The sequence below is a fragment of the Coffea arabica genome, chromosome 4c, assembly GCF_036785885.1.
Source record: "Coffea arabica cultivar ET-39 chromosome 4c, Coffea Arabica ET-39 HiFi, whole genome shotgun sequence".
NCBI lineage: Eukaryota > Viridiplantae > Streptophyta > Magnoliopsida > Gentianales > Rubiaceae > Coffea > Coffea arabica.
The window spans coordinates 46797181-46812182 of NC_092316.1; the positions used below are offsets into that span (position 1 = coordinate 46797181).

The 15002-nt window shown below is 36.6% G+C and overlaps 1 protein-coding gene across 1 annotated transcript; it reads left to right on the forward strand.

Annotated features, from left to right (window-relative positions):
• The first annotated feature begins 1099 nt into the window (after nt 1-1099).
• On the forward strand, nt 1100-5488 carry LOC113738776 (uncharacterized). Its single transcript, XM_027266045.2, has 5 exons — nt 1100-1265; nt 1728-2648; nt 2757-2988; nt 4064-4143; nt 5244-5488. Exons 2-5 carry the CDS (start codon nt 1773-1775, stop codon nt 5310-5312), a joined length of 1257 nt encoding a protein of 418 aa, XP_027121846.1. The 5' UTR covers nt 1100-1265; nt 1728-1772; the 3' UTR covers nt 5313-5488.
• Nucleotides 5489-15002: the final 9514 nt, after the last annotated feature.

Genomic DNA, 15002 nt, shown 5'->3' on the forward strand with positions numbered 1-15002 from the left:
TTTCTAGAATTCATATCCAAATCCAGATCCATACCAAACTTTATTCAAATTCATATATATTTAATTAAATAATATATATCAGTAAATTTATAAAATAATATGATATTTTATGGCTATTGGATCGAATATAGTAAGATTTTATGGTATCAGAATTTGCATTTTAGTGTTGGTGGTTGGGCGATTGATGAAACTCGTGCCAAATTACTTCTAGATATGGTTGAAGCAATAGTAATTACTGATGATTGGATTGAATAAAAAAAATGAGTAAGTGTTTATAAATTTTCTTATTCTATTATTTAGTTGCTATCGGTCCTTAATCAAATGACTTTTATCTCATTCACTATTTTAGTACTGGATTGCGAGACATCTACCAATATTGAGGTTTAAATAAGAAAAAGAGGTACAAAGTTACATTTTTTTAATAAGACTAAATATTTTATATATGTTATGGTTGTTTTCTTTTTTAAAAACTAATCTTAGTTGTTATTGTAATTGGTACAAACTTTTTTAAAAAAAGGAGAAGAGGTAAAGGTAAACAAATGAAATATTAGATGTGAATGCAGTTGAATATTTGAAAATATATAGAAATAGTCAATAATAATTCTTTCTTTGAATTCACAATATTGCATTCAACTTGTTGAATGTTAATTTTATTATTTGAAAACAAAAATTGGATGGTATTTATATTATTTATGAACTCTATATATTTTATATACATGTTTACTTTAGTATGTTTAGAAAATGTTCATGGATGCCCATTGGATACCCAGATCCGTAAGGATTTGAGTATGAACTTACTTTTTTAGATTCAAATGGATTTGGATATGAGTCTGGGTTTAACTAAATTAAATGAATTTGGATCTGAACCAAAAAAAGAATTCAATCCAGACCCTATCCATTAATATACCTAGTCTAGGGCAATTCCTCGGCGATCAGATAATGAATTGGGGGGCGGGGGGGTTTTGTGAAGAAATAAAAAACTCTTTGATTACGTCTCTCTCTATTAAAAATAAAACTTTATTATGTATTTCATTTTTTTTTAGTTTTCTATTTTTCGGTTTGGTACTTTGGGGTGTCTCGTGTCGTGGAAGAGTTGAATAGTGTGGAAAAGAAAAATACAAACCTCTCCTCGCGTCTTCTCCGTCACCATGCGGCGTCAATTTTTTTCGCTAAAATACTAAAACCCACTGGTTCTGGCAATTCTCGCGCACAACTTGGCTGTTCTTTGAATGGTTTTGAAGGAGACAAGCGCGTCCTAAATTCTGGTATGGGGATAAGATTCTTGATAGTTTTCTTGGGAGTATATGTGTTACATTGATTTTGTCCAGTGAATTTTAGTTATCAGTACTTTCGGCATGTTCTTGGGGGATTGGAGGATTGTCATTGCCTTTGCCGCATTAACTTTTTTCAAGTCAAGCAGATGGATTGTTCTTGGGTGATTTTTTATTTGGTTCTGATTTCTTGATTTATTTTGGGATGCGGTTTGTTTTCTGATTTTTGATTTGGTACGGTATCGTTTTTGGAACGGTACCAAGCAGAGGATAGTTTTTGTTATTTAGCTCATAATTGTTAAGGAATATTTTAATTTTCGGATTACAATATGGGGTTAGTGCAGGAATTTTGACAGAGCAATTTAAAGATCGCTTTTTACTGGACTTGTAACTCATAATTTAACCATTTTGCATGGCACATATATTCTAATTGTGCCTATTGAAATGTTAATGCAGGGTGAAGACTGCGAAGTTAAGAGTGATTAGCAGAAAGCTGTTGACATGGGTATTAGTCCTTTTGATAAGACGGACCCAGTTTTTGCATCTAAGAGGAAATATGGTAACGTTAATCATCCGCACAAGAATTGCAAAGCTGATTCTTTGAAGGAAAACTTGAAAAGGTTTGAATTTTTTGAGGCTGATGTAGATGAAGATTATAGGCAATTTTTAACAAATTATGACTGCTATGATAACAGCATGAATGATGATGCTCTGGACAATGATCCCCATTATGAGATTTTTTTGAGCAGTCTAATAGTAAATGGAAACTCATTTGTGCTTCAAGTTAACGAAAAGAATGGATTATCTGAGCCTCTAAAGTACGATGCAGAAGACAGCTGTGATGATGAGAGCCTAGGTAACTCCAGGGACATGAAGGCAGCAATAGGGGGCAATGTTGGAGATGATACATCTGATTCTTCAGGCGGTTCTGAGTTAGATTCTCCACTAGTGTTCAGTGATCTTGCTAAAAAACAGAGGCAGTTTGTGGTTGAGGATGATATTAGGTCCGAACCCACTGATTCTAATCCTTCAGGGAATCAGGCATACTTGGTTGAAGATCTTGGCAGTGGAGGCTTCTGTGCATCTGGTGGAAAGTATAAGACTGATATGCAAAGTAAGGAGTGCTGCAAGTCTCAAATCTTGAGAAAGTCCATGAAGGTCAAGAAAAAAAATAATGATGAATGTGAAGATGATTATCAGAGATACATCAATTGTTTAAGATTTGATGGTGAAAATTTTGTTCTGAAATACAAAAATGCATCCCCTATAGTATATGAGAGTGATGAGTATCCACCAGATGCCCAGACAAATAATTGTACATATAACATGGAAGAGAGCACAAAGCTCCCTGCAACTGCTGGAGGATCTCATGCTAGTGTATATCACTCTTCTGCTTTCTTGCCGTTGTTTACTTTTTTATTTTAATCTGCTTGAAGTGGCTTTCTGTAATTATGACTTGTACAATTTCTTTTGCTAATAATTAAGGTCATGGGAGATGATAACTGCCATTACATTGCCACTTCAAGCAGTCATTCCCCGTTCAGGGAACAAGTGATGAGGATTTTAAGAAAGCCATACGACTTAAAGGAGCACCAAATGCTTGGGCAGCTTATCCTTGCTCGAAAGCCAATAGCCCGTAACATGGACTTGCGCAATGGGAGGGATATGACCTATTCAACAAATAAAGATGGAAAATCATATCTTGATCATCACTATGGTAATTCAATTATCTTCTGGTGCTTTCCTTTTTATTTTACATTTCATGTTGTCTAAATGTTGCTACACATGCCGTGAGACTGTTTTTATTCTGATGAGTTTGCATAATGATGAGTGCTATGGATTTGTCACCTAAGTCAATTTTCCCTCTCATTAGCTCAAGCTTGCAAAGTTCTGATGTGATTATTCTTCTTTGTTAGCTTTAATGATGTGTCTTGAGGTTGAGACTGGTCGGCCTAACATCTCAGCTTCCGAGACAAAGTTTGGGGGGGGGGGGAATAAGAGTTTTATCTTTTTTTTTTTTTTTTTGGTTTAGTGCTGGGAACTAACTTCCCCTCGAGTCTATTTAAGAATGGGTTTAGGACTTTAATCCTCACCTAAATTGTCATCATGGAGTGACATTTGTCAGTTGAGGCGATAGGAGCTAAGAAGCTATATTTATCACTTGCTTGTTTCTTTCAGTTACATATCACCTGCTAAGCCTAGACAAAGTTTCATAATAACATGTTGCCATTATCAGAGTTTGAGTCCCAAAAAGCTTTGTAGATTTGAATGTGATTTTATTTCTCAAGCATCATTCTGGTAATTAATGTGTTACTAGGAATGCTTGTACAGGTTTTTTGTAAGTTGTGGGTGAAACAAGAAGACTTTCTAGACCATGCTTGAACTGAAATACTGCCACTACTGCAAAAGGGAAAAATTACAAAATATGAAAAGAAGAAGTACACGGTGGAAAGGGATTGAAAGTAAAAAAGAAATGCTGGATGTATAGTTGCAAACTGCTCCTTGGGAATCAGTATATACTAGCCTTTAATAAAGATTGGGATCTAACTCTATCTTAAGTATAAGCAGAAAGTTAAACCAACCATCTGCTCTTCTATTGTTCCATTTTCTTTTGAGTTTCATGTGGGGACTCTAGCTAGTTAATTTTTCTTTGCTGTGCTCTCTTAAATTATCAGGCTAAATTCATCACCTAGGTAAGTGATATGCTTGTGCTAATTTTTGTAGAATGGACAAGTCATGAGAAATAGCAGCCTTTTATTTGAGATGATTAGTTATTCTTTGTAACCTTGCAGATCTTAGTAGAAAGCTTCACGCAGCCAAAACTCCCCATGAAGAGTTGAACTTGTTACGCGGGTTTTTCTTTTGGTTACAGGCAAGTGGCTATTGGCTTGTTCTTCACTGTTTTTCATATGTTTTTGGAGTTCACCTAGCAGAGAATCTTTTCCCCCTAGTTTAACTAAGTTCTTACCTAAAGAACAGTTTATTGATGAAACAGTTTATTGATGAAATATAGTTTTATCTTTTTGCTTAGAAACATTTTAGTTTTCCTTTTGATGAATTGTTTGTTCTCTTGTTAAATGGCACTAAAAGTATTAGCAGTACGATATGCAGTTTTTATCAACTAAACTTCCGAAAAGAAGATTTGAAATTTCAAAATACACTGCTTTTACCAGATCTTAAGAGATAAGAATTATAAGTTTATTTACTTATTGGATTTATATTCCATTTGAGGGTTAATACTCTGCATATATGTTATCTCAAATGGCAGATTGACAATCTTAAGATCCTGTATTGTCTTTCCTAGGCGCACTACATCTTATTGATGGACAACATTTTTTTGTCCTCTTTTGCCTTGTGTTTTAGCCTGCTTTCATTTATAACCATGAGGGATATAAAAACTAGAATACTACTTCCACTCCGTACTATCAACAAAATCTAGCCTTCCACATACTTTTGTCAGATATTTAAATAGTTAACAAGAATATAGAACAATAACCAATCACTAGGATTGACAAATTTTGTTCTTTTTGGTTAATTTGATTGTCCATTTTAGGTTCCAAATAGTGGAAAACAGACGTGATTGTTTCTCAGGAAAATGATTCAAATAGTAGTTATTTCAGACCCAGTTAGCATTGCAATTTCTTCTGTGTTCAGTTGCATTCTCTTGCTTTTTCCGCTCTCTTTTGGTTGGGTGAGGAGGGCATGGTTTAAGTGTTTTGGAGAGGAATTGCTTGTTTGGCTGCTTGAATCATCACTGCATGGTTCTAGTATGTAAAGAAGGCCGGTTATTTTGATCGACTTAATCAATCACCATCGTTTGCCATGGATTCTGAGAAGCAATGAGAATCTCACCTGTGCCAGCATCACTAATATACCTTGAACGCTGGTTTTATTGCATCTTATATTCTCCTAAATATTTTGTGTACTTGTAGTAGCATCTTCTGATCAGACATTTGGTGTTTGTTGCCACAGAATCTGACTCAGGACAGAGCCTTCAAACCATGGCTAGACGCGTCATGTCTTGCCCTGTGTAGATCTTAAGGAGCCTTCAAACCATGGCTACAAGCCTGCTGGATGTTCTGGCACTTGGATTATTGCATATTTTAGAAATATGAACTAGCATAATGTGAGGAGCATTGGGTGACCTTTTTGTGGGGCGTAATCTTAAGCACCCTGTGATTTTTTAATTGATAGCTGCTTGTCCTCCAGGCTCTTAATTGTTGCTTCCTCTAAGCCCATGGATAGTTAAAGGTTAAATTTCACTTTGCACCCTTCAATTATACTCGAATTTTCACCTTGATCCTTAAATTTTAAAATAAGACACTTCAGTCCTTAAAATGTATAGAATTTATCCTATTTAAGTAAAATCATTTGACGGAAGTAAAACATATTTTATATTTAAGTAGGACAAATGTTATAGTTTAAGAAAGATAGTGAGACAAATTTTTACTTTAGAGGCTAAAGTGTGATAAATTTTATACTTAACGAACTAAAAGTGGAACAGAAGTTATACTTTATAAATAAATGTATTCTAATTTAAAGTTTAGAAATCAAAGTGGAACAGAAGTTATACTTTATAGATAAATGTATTCTAATTTAAAGTTTAGAAATCAAAGTGAGAATTTGTGTATAGTTGAAGTGTGCAAAGTGGAATTAATCCCATAAAATGTGTAATTCACTTACACAAAAGTACAAGTTAAAGTAAAAAAGCAATTATGTTCAGATTATGTGATGGCAAGGGTGGAGCGCTGTTATGTTGAGGGCGATCAACGTTATTTTATGTAAAAATCAAGTGAGCTTGGTTTAGGATGGGCATAAACCACAATTATGATGTATGGGATTTTGTAACTCCTAAAATGGAATATTACTCTTAAAGATGTTCTTTGAGATTTTGGTTATAAAGGTGTTATTTGCTTCGTTTCAAACTCTAAATATTTTAAACAGTAATAGTAAACTAAATCAAGTTTTGAATTTCGATTGTCACTGCATGTAGCTATTAGACCCACTTGATGGGATTTTTTTTTTCTTTTAGTGTAAGTGCGAGGTTTCGAACTCAGGACATTTCAATTACACTTCCTCCCCATATCAACCAGCCCAACCTCCCCACCTTAATGAAATTTGGATACTCATCAACTAGTCATATTTTAGCTCTTTTATTTTAATGGTCTAATTTTCGCTAGCTAGTCCTTGATCCTGTTCATGTTTTCTTATGAAACCAATGATATAGTTTGGTCTTTTCGTATCTTTTCAGTTTAAGATTATATGTCTGATTTTTTGAAATTATGTCTTACATTCCTTATCCAGATAAGAAAACGTTAAGGATCAGTGATTCAATTACTTCTTGTTAAGACATATTTTAATTAGGGATTTTTTGGGCGTACTTTAATTAGGGTTACTTACACTTCGCCCTTGAACTAGACCCCAAGTAACATTTTGTCCCCCTAAATTGTGGAATAATTAAACCAAGCATATTTAAAATTTTAATATTTTTAAAATTTTATTTGTTATTTAGTAACTATATTAGGTTTGGTACCATAGTTGGTTTAAGAAATATAGTTGAGTCATGTTTCGGTATTATAATTAGAATAGGATTTATGGTTATGTTTCTCTATTTTGGGACTTGAAATTTGACTTTTGTAATTGAGGGAAATTAGTGAATTGGTGCAGAATATTTTGTTTCCTCCCTTGCCTTTCTTACTATTTATTATTTGTAAAATTTTAATATTACTTCTGCTGTGTGTTTTTTGTGTTAATAAGTGGTATCAGAGTTCTAGGTTCAACAGTTTGATCTTGGGATGTCTGTAGTGCTTAAAGGGTTTACAGAATTTGTGATAGAGAATCAAGTTCCATAAAAGGGTACAAAGGTTGTGGTAGAGTACTTATGTATTGAAAAATTGGACCACAAGTGTTGGTTTTACAGTGCTCATTCGTTGATTGGAATTAGGAAAAAGTGACCCTAATTGGATAGAGATCTAAAAAGAGGGACTCTGTTGAGATTGTTGGTGTTGTGCAGTGATCAGGAAAAAATATTCAGCTAGATTGTTGATTGTCACAGTAGTGTTTGATCAAACTTGAAGCTAGGAAGGCCAAGAAATTCAAGCGGAGAAGAAAAAAAATCTTGTGAAGGTACGTAAATTGTTTTAACTTGCTAGAGAGAAAGAATTTGTCAATGGTAAAAAATTAAAAATTTTGCATACACTGAGTACTATTGAAGAGAGAATGGGAAAAAATAATAGAAAAATATCTCACAAGATGTTGGGTGACTTTCTTAAAATAATTTCTTTCTATCGTTTGCCAAAAGAACACGAGAAAAAGAAGCAAAAGTTTTTTTTTTCCAGGATTATGTAGAAATTCATGGTTGAAGAATATTATATGAGACTCTTTATTGATTTTAAAATGCCTGAATGTTTTTGGTTAGATCTCTGTTTTAATTTGATGGAGTATGATTATGAGTCTAATTGTAAATCAAAACTTGATTTGATATGAGAAATTAATTTGGAAAAAGATATGCTTGTTGATAAAGAGGCACTTCAAGTTTTTGATATGGTTGAAAATTATGATTTTGCATACTTTGTTTGGGATGATTGATGAAGAGGAATTCGTGAGTGAGTGCATTAATTTGATTCCTGATGAAGATATAAAAGGAATTGTTGGTACTTGTGGAATGGATGAATCCATTGGCAATCTTGAAATTGGAAATTGTTGGCAATAAGAAAGGCATAAATTATTTTTTAATGACCGTGTGAATGATTATCATGGATATGGAGGCTTTAATGGTGGATGGGTTAATATGGATGAATTTTTTGTTCAAGCGGGATTAGCAGCGGAGTTGTGTGCAAAGTACAAGTATGCTTTACTCTCATTGAACAAGATAAAGGTTAAAAATAAATTGGAGTTGCATGTGTTGTGAGTTATATTGCTAGAGAGACTGCAGAAGCAATTCAAACTCATGATGATATTGGAGATAACAACAACACGAGTTTGGTTTAAGGAAGACAATGTTGGAATAATTAAACCAAGTATATTTAGAATTTTAGTAGTTTTAGAAGTTGATTTGTTATTTGGTAACTATATTAGATTTGGTATTATAGTTGGTTTAGAAAATATAGTTGAGCCATATTTTGATATTATAATCAGAATATGATTCATGGTCATGTTTGTCTATTTAAGGACTTGAAGTCCGACTTTTATAATTGAGTGAAATTAGTGAATTGAAACAGAATATTTTGTTTCCTTCCATGCATTTCTTATTATTTATTATTTGTAAAATTTTAATGTTACTTCCCTTGCGTGATTTTTTGTACTTACATAAACTTAAAATATACACTTTGTACCCTACGCGAAAAAGACAGACATTATACACTTTGCCCTTCACAGGAAAAAGACAGATATTAGTTTGAAGTTTTACATCCAAAATTTTGAAAAGATGACTTCAACGCCCTCAAAAATAGTCATATGTCCATAGTGGAAAGGAAATAGCTAAAATACTTCGACATATAGTTCAAATAATAAGATGAAAGTGCCCCTAGGGCATATGGTGCAGCGGTTGAGGGGTCGGCCTTAAGTTGCTGGCTTCCCTACTGACCAGGGTTCGATTCTGTCAGTCTAGCAGATAGGAATACACATTATTGGGACGGCACCGTTTAGGGGATTGGGGAAATTAATTGGTGGAACGGCACTGTTTCAGAGCTTAGGGCAATTGCTAAGAAGAACGGCAACATTTTGGCCAATTGTTTAGTTAGTTACGGTAGTTAGCCTTGCAACAATAAATGGGGCCCACAGCTTGTAACAATCAGACATTTTACCAGAATTGAATTCATTTCTCTCTCTCTCTCTAACCTCTCTTTCTCTCTCGTTCTATTCTTCTCTCTCATTCTACTTCTTTCCCAGTTTTCCATTCTTTCCAACAGATCCACTAAATTCATCATTCCATTGATCCAAATCCCGTGACAAATTGGTATCAGAGCTAGCGGAATCCTTGGACACAATCATGGCAGAAAGCACTAGATTCAAGACCTTGGAAGAACAAGTGCGGAAACAGGAGGCTAAGCTACAAGAAATCATGGAGAATCTTCAATCGTCGCAATCTTCGCAGCAGCAGCTCAGAGGAGAGATTCGTCAAGAACTGGAAGAAAGCAATAAGCGCATGGAAAGCTTGGTAACCGGAATAGGGCAGAAATTTGGAGCATTCTTAGAACAAAAATTCAGCTCACTAATGCTGAATGTGACTGGTGCGAGGGAGAAAGTGCCAGAGGAAGAACCCAGAGGAAGAATAGAACAAACACCGCCGCTGTTACCGACCCCTCTTCTCAATTCAGGTTGTATCCAGAAGCAGAAGTTACGAGAGCTTTCAGGCAAGAAAGTAAAGTTCAAGTGCCAAATCCCCCAAAAATTGATTTACAGTTGTTTTTAGGAGAGAATCCGAGAGAATGGCTGAGAAAATGTAACAAGTATTTCATTAACTATCAAGTTCCGAATGAGCAGAAAGTAGCTATCGTAGAGATGTATCTTGATGGGAAGGCAGACAGGTGGTTCCAAGGCATGAGGATTGAGAAGCCTAGGCTAACCTGGGAAGAGTTTGGGGAGATGCTGTATAAAAGATTCAATGATAATGGCTATAAAGACATAATTGAGGAATTCAACAAACTACAACAGGAAGGAAGTGTGGAAGAATACCAGGAGAGGTTTGAAGAATTAAAACCACTAATGTTGGACAAGAACAAAAACCTTGATGAGAGCTACTTTACCTCCAGTTTCATCAGTGGCCTGAAAGAGGAAATTAAGCCTATGGTGAAGATGCTGCGGCCTGCTACACTGTCAGAGGCCTTTGAGATCTCTCTGTGGCAAGAAAGCAACATTAAAGTCCAATTCGGAGGAGTTAGAGGAGGCCACGGAAATGCTGCAGAAAGTAAGTTTGGAATGACCAAAGGCACTACTCCTACAGCAGCCAACATCAACACATACAAGATACCTTCAACTGGAAATTTCAGGAACACCAAATTTAGGAACTTACAAACTGACCATCAGGATCCTAAGAGGATTTCACCTCAAGAAATTCAGTACAGGAGAAACCACGGATTGTGCTTTAAGTGCGGGGACAAGTATGGACCTGGACACCAATGTAAGTTCGGACACTTAAACTTGCTGATTGGTGAAGAAGAGGAGGAGACAATGTTCGAAGATGCACCGGGGAAACAAGATGACCAGACTGGAAATCCTGGCCAAGTGATGGAAATGTCCCTTCATGCGTTGTCTGAGGCCTTAAAAAGAAAGACTATCACACTAACAGGGAAGTTGGATGGGGAAGAGGTGCTGATCCTAGTGGATACTGGCAGTTCAGACAGCTATATCAACAGTGAATTAGTCATTGGCATGGATATCAAGTACCAAATGGTCTCAGATCCTTTTTCTGTGATCATGGGAAATGGCACCTATGTTACTAGTAATGCAATCTGTCCAAGTGTAATGTGGGAAGTCAATCAGTACAAGTTCAGGTTTGATCTTAAAGTAATGGAGTTGGGAGGATGGGATATTATATTGGGAGTGGATTGGATGGTGCACTTCAGTCCAATCACATTTGATTTCCATCAGTTAAGAATTTCTCTGTTCAACCAAGGACAAACAGTACACCTACAAGGGCAAGCTGAGAACTGTGATCTGGACCTAATCAGAGGGAAAGACTTGAGGTATTTTATTGAGTATAAGAGACAAGTGTGTGCAGCCATGGAATGGAAGCAAAATAAGGATGGAAATGAGCATACCATACCCAGAGAAGTGAAGAATATCCTCGGTGAATATGCTGATGTCTTCAAGACACCTGATTCTTTACCTCCAAGAAGGAGCATTGACCATGAGATTACCCTGAAACCAGGCTCTCAACCAGTCAAACTCAAGCCATACCGTTACCCTCACTCTCAAAACAGGAGAAATAGAAAGACAGGTTACAAAAATGTTGGAGAACAGAATAGTTATACACAGCACCAGTCCGTTTGCATCTTCAGTGCTGCTAGTCAAAAAGAAAGAAGGCACTTGGAGGTTCTGTGTGGACTATAGGAAATTGAATGAGATGACTGTTAAAGATAAATATCCAATACCAAATGTAGAAGAACTACTAGATGAGTTGGCAAGAGCTGTGTTCAAATCAAAGCTAGATCTAACAGCAGGTTATCACCAGATTCGAGCCAAGACTCAGGATACTCACAAGACAGCATTTCAAACTCATTGTGGCCATTATGAGTTCCTGGTGATGCCATTTGGCCTTACCAATGCACCAGCCACTTTTCAATCTCTGATGAACCAGGTATTTCAACCATATTTGAGAAAATTCGTTTTGGTATTCTTTGATGATATATTGGTCTACAATCCTACATTGGAGTCACATGTTCAACATCTGAAAATAGTGCTTGATACTCTGAGACAGAACCAACTGTATGCAAAAAAATCTAAGTGCTCTTTTGCTCAGAAAATAGTAGACTATTTGGGGCATACTATTTCTGAGAAGGGTGTTAGTATGGATCAAACTAAGATTGACTGTATCTTGAAGTGGCCTATACCACAGACTGTGAAGGAATTGAGGAGATTTTTGGGATTGACAAGGTACTATAGGAGGTTCATACAAAGTTATGGACAAATATGTAAACCTTTGACTGAACTTCTGAAGAAAGATAGTTTCATATGGAATGGAGGTGCTCAGAGTTCTTTTGAGAAATTGAAGGAACTAATGGTCACTGCACCAGTCCTTAAACTGCCAGATTTTAGTAGACCTTTCATCATTGAGACCGATGCCAGTGGTGGGGATCTAGGGGCTGTGTTAATGCAAGAAGGCCATCCAATTGCATTTCTGAGCAAGGCACTATCTCCCAAGAACCTTGGACTATCTGTGTATGAGAAGGAACTCCTTGCTCTAGTTATGGCTGTCACTAAGTGGAAGCATTATCTGGTGGGACATCACTTCATCATTAGGACAGATCACCAGTCTCTGAAGTATCTACTGGACTAGAAACTCAATACTGCTCTACAACACTAGTGGTTGACTAAATTACTGGGATTGGACTATGAAATCCAATACAAGAAGGGTGCTGAGAATCTGGTTGCTGATGCACTTTCAAGAAGACAGGGGAAGGATGTCTCAGTGGACAGCAACACTAGTTTCTGTTTGGCTCTATCTGCTGTTAAACCAGGATGGATGGAGGAACTGATAAAGAGTTATGACGGTGACCATCACTGCCAAGAGATTATGTCCCAGTTACTGTTAGACTCTACCTCTCAACCATCCTATACACTAACAGAAGGAGTACTCAGATACCAAGGAAAGCTGTACGTAGGGACAGGAAATGACATCAGGAGCAAACTGGTCTCAGCTTTACATGACTCTGCAATGGGGGGACACTCGAGACAGAAGAGTTGCTGGCATAGGATTAAATCCTTGTTTTACTGGCCTGAGCTCAAGAAGGATGTTATTGCCTATGTACGAGAGTGTGATGTATGCCAAAGAAACAAGTCTGAACATCTTCCATATCCTGGCCTACTTCAGCCCATTCCAATCCCTCAAAAAGCTTGATCCCACATTTCTATGGACTTTATTGAGAAACTTCCCAAGTCTTAGGGCTATGATACTATACTGGTTGTAATAGATAGGTTCACTAAATTTGGACATTTCTTGCTATTAACACATCCTTTCTCAGCTAGGCAGGTCGCACAAGTGTTCCTGGATAATGTTTTCAGGTTGCATGGATTGCCAGAATCGATTATCACTAACAGGGATAGAGTGTTCACCAGTTGTTTCTGGAAGGAACTGTTCAAGCTAATGGGAATTCAGCTCAAATATTCTTCTTCTTACCACCCTCAAACAGATGGCCAGAGTGAGAGGCTCAATCAGTGTCTGGAATCCTATCTGAGGTGCATGACGTGTGATTTTCCATCCCAGTGGAGCAAGTGGATACCTACTGCAGAATGGTGGTACAATTCTGCATATCACACCAGCTTGGAGCTTTCCCCATTCGAAGCCTTGTTTGGCTATAAACCAACACCTCTTTCTTTAGGACCATATCAGGACTCAGTGATACCTGCTGCAACTCAGACATTACAGGAAAAGGCCAGAATCACTGCTAGCATCAAGGAACACTTATCCAAGGCTCAAAATAGGATGAAACATTTTGCTGATAAACATAGGACGGAGCGAGAATTTGTAGTAGGGGACTGGGTATTCTTAAAATTGCAACCTTATAGGCAACAGTCTATATCTGTGCGGAAGTGCTTGAAGCTTTCTGCTAAGTACTATGGTCATTTCCAGGTTGAAGAGAGGATTGGACAGGTAGCTTATAGACTGAAACTTCCTGCAGGGGCCAGAGTGCATCCGGTCTTTCATGTATCCTTACTTAAGAAGAAGGTAGGTCCTCTCCAACAACTGTCTACAACATTACCAGAATGGGATGAGCATGAACTGTGCCCCCTTAAACCAGAGATGATCCTGAAGAGTAGAGCAATCTTACGTGATGGACAGCCTGTGGTACAACTCCTGATCAAATGGAATCACCTCAGTTTTGATGAAGCATCCTGGGAAGATAAAGCCTTCATCGAGCACCAATTTCCAGAATTTTTTTGCAGAATTGAGGACAAGTCAGTTCGCAAGGGGAAGGGATTGTCAGTCTAGCAGATAGGAATACACATTATTGGGACGGCACCGTTTAGGGGATTGGGGAAATTAATTGGTGGAACGGCACCGTTTAAGAGCTTAGGGCAATTGCTAAGAAGAACGACAACGTTTTGGCCAATTGTTTAGTTAGTTACGGTAGTTAGCCTTGCAACAATAAATGGGGCCCACAGCTTATAACAATCAGACATTTTACCAGAATTGAATTCATTTCTCTCTCTCTCTCCCTAACCTCTTTTTCTCTCTCGTTCTATTCTTCTCTCTCACTCTACTTCTTTCCCAGTTGTTCATTCTTTCCAACAGATCCACTAAACTCATCATTCCATTGATCCAAATCCGTGACAGATTCGTGCCCGCTGCGCTGCACATCCTAACTTGTCTGGGAAAGCTGTATGGGGCTATCGGCTTCCCTCCGATTTGGTGTGCCGACTCGGGTCCAAAGGGCTTGGGTCGGGGCATGTTCCGGGTTACCAAAAAAAAAAAAAGACGAAAGCTAATTTTAATTTGGTTCTGGTTTCAGATATTCATTTTTAGTTATAAATGAAAACTAATTTCATTCTTTATATTTTTTCACATGCGGTATTTATCTTGTTCATTTTTAATATCTTATACCTCAAGGGTCCATTTGGTTCATGAGATGATCCAAAATTGGATTAATCATCTTCTATATCATCTCATGTTTGTTTGCATTTTACTCACGGAATGACACATCCCAATTGATTGAATTAATTCCCTATTAATGGAATAAAATAATCTCATGGAGGAGATGGTATTAATTATCTCAGGATGATTAAGAGATAGGATGATGAAATTTTAGACTAATTTATCTTTACAAATAATATAAATTTATACTCTCCTAATTATATAACCTTATTCTCACACGATAATATAACCTGAATGGGCTAATTTGCCTCTACTAATTAATTAAAATTTTTTTATTAATTTGCCCATATTATCAATATAACAATATTTGGACTAATTTGCCCTTGCAAATGATACAAATTCACATTGAATATTATATAACCATACTCTCACATAATAATATGATAATAAATGGACAAATTTGCCCCTACTAATTA

What these genes read in the sequence shown, in the direction of transcription:
- LOC113738776 (XM_027266045.2), top strand. Translation starts at nt 1,773, where the DNA reads ATGGGTATTAGTCCTTTTGATAAGACGGACCCAGTTTTTGCATCTAAG. An exon ending in CTGGAGGATCTCATGCTAGT is followed by an intron (nt 2,649 to 2,756) that starts GTATATCACTCT and finishes CTAATAATTAAG; the next exon opens with GTCATGGGAGATGATAACTG. An exon ending in ATATCTTGATCATCACTATG is followed by an intron (nt 2,989 to 4,063) that starts GTAATTCAATTA and finishes GTAACCTTGCAG; the next exon opens with ATCTTAGTAGAAAGCTTCAC.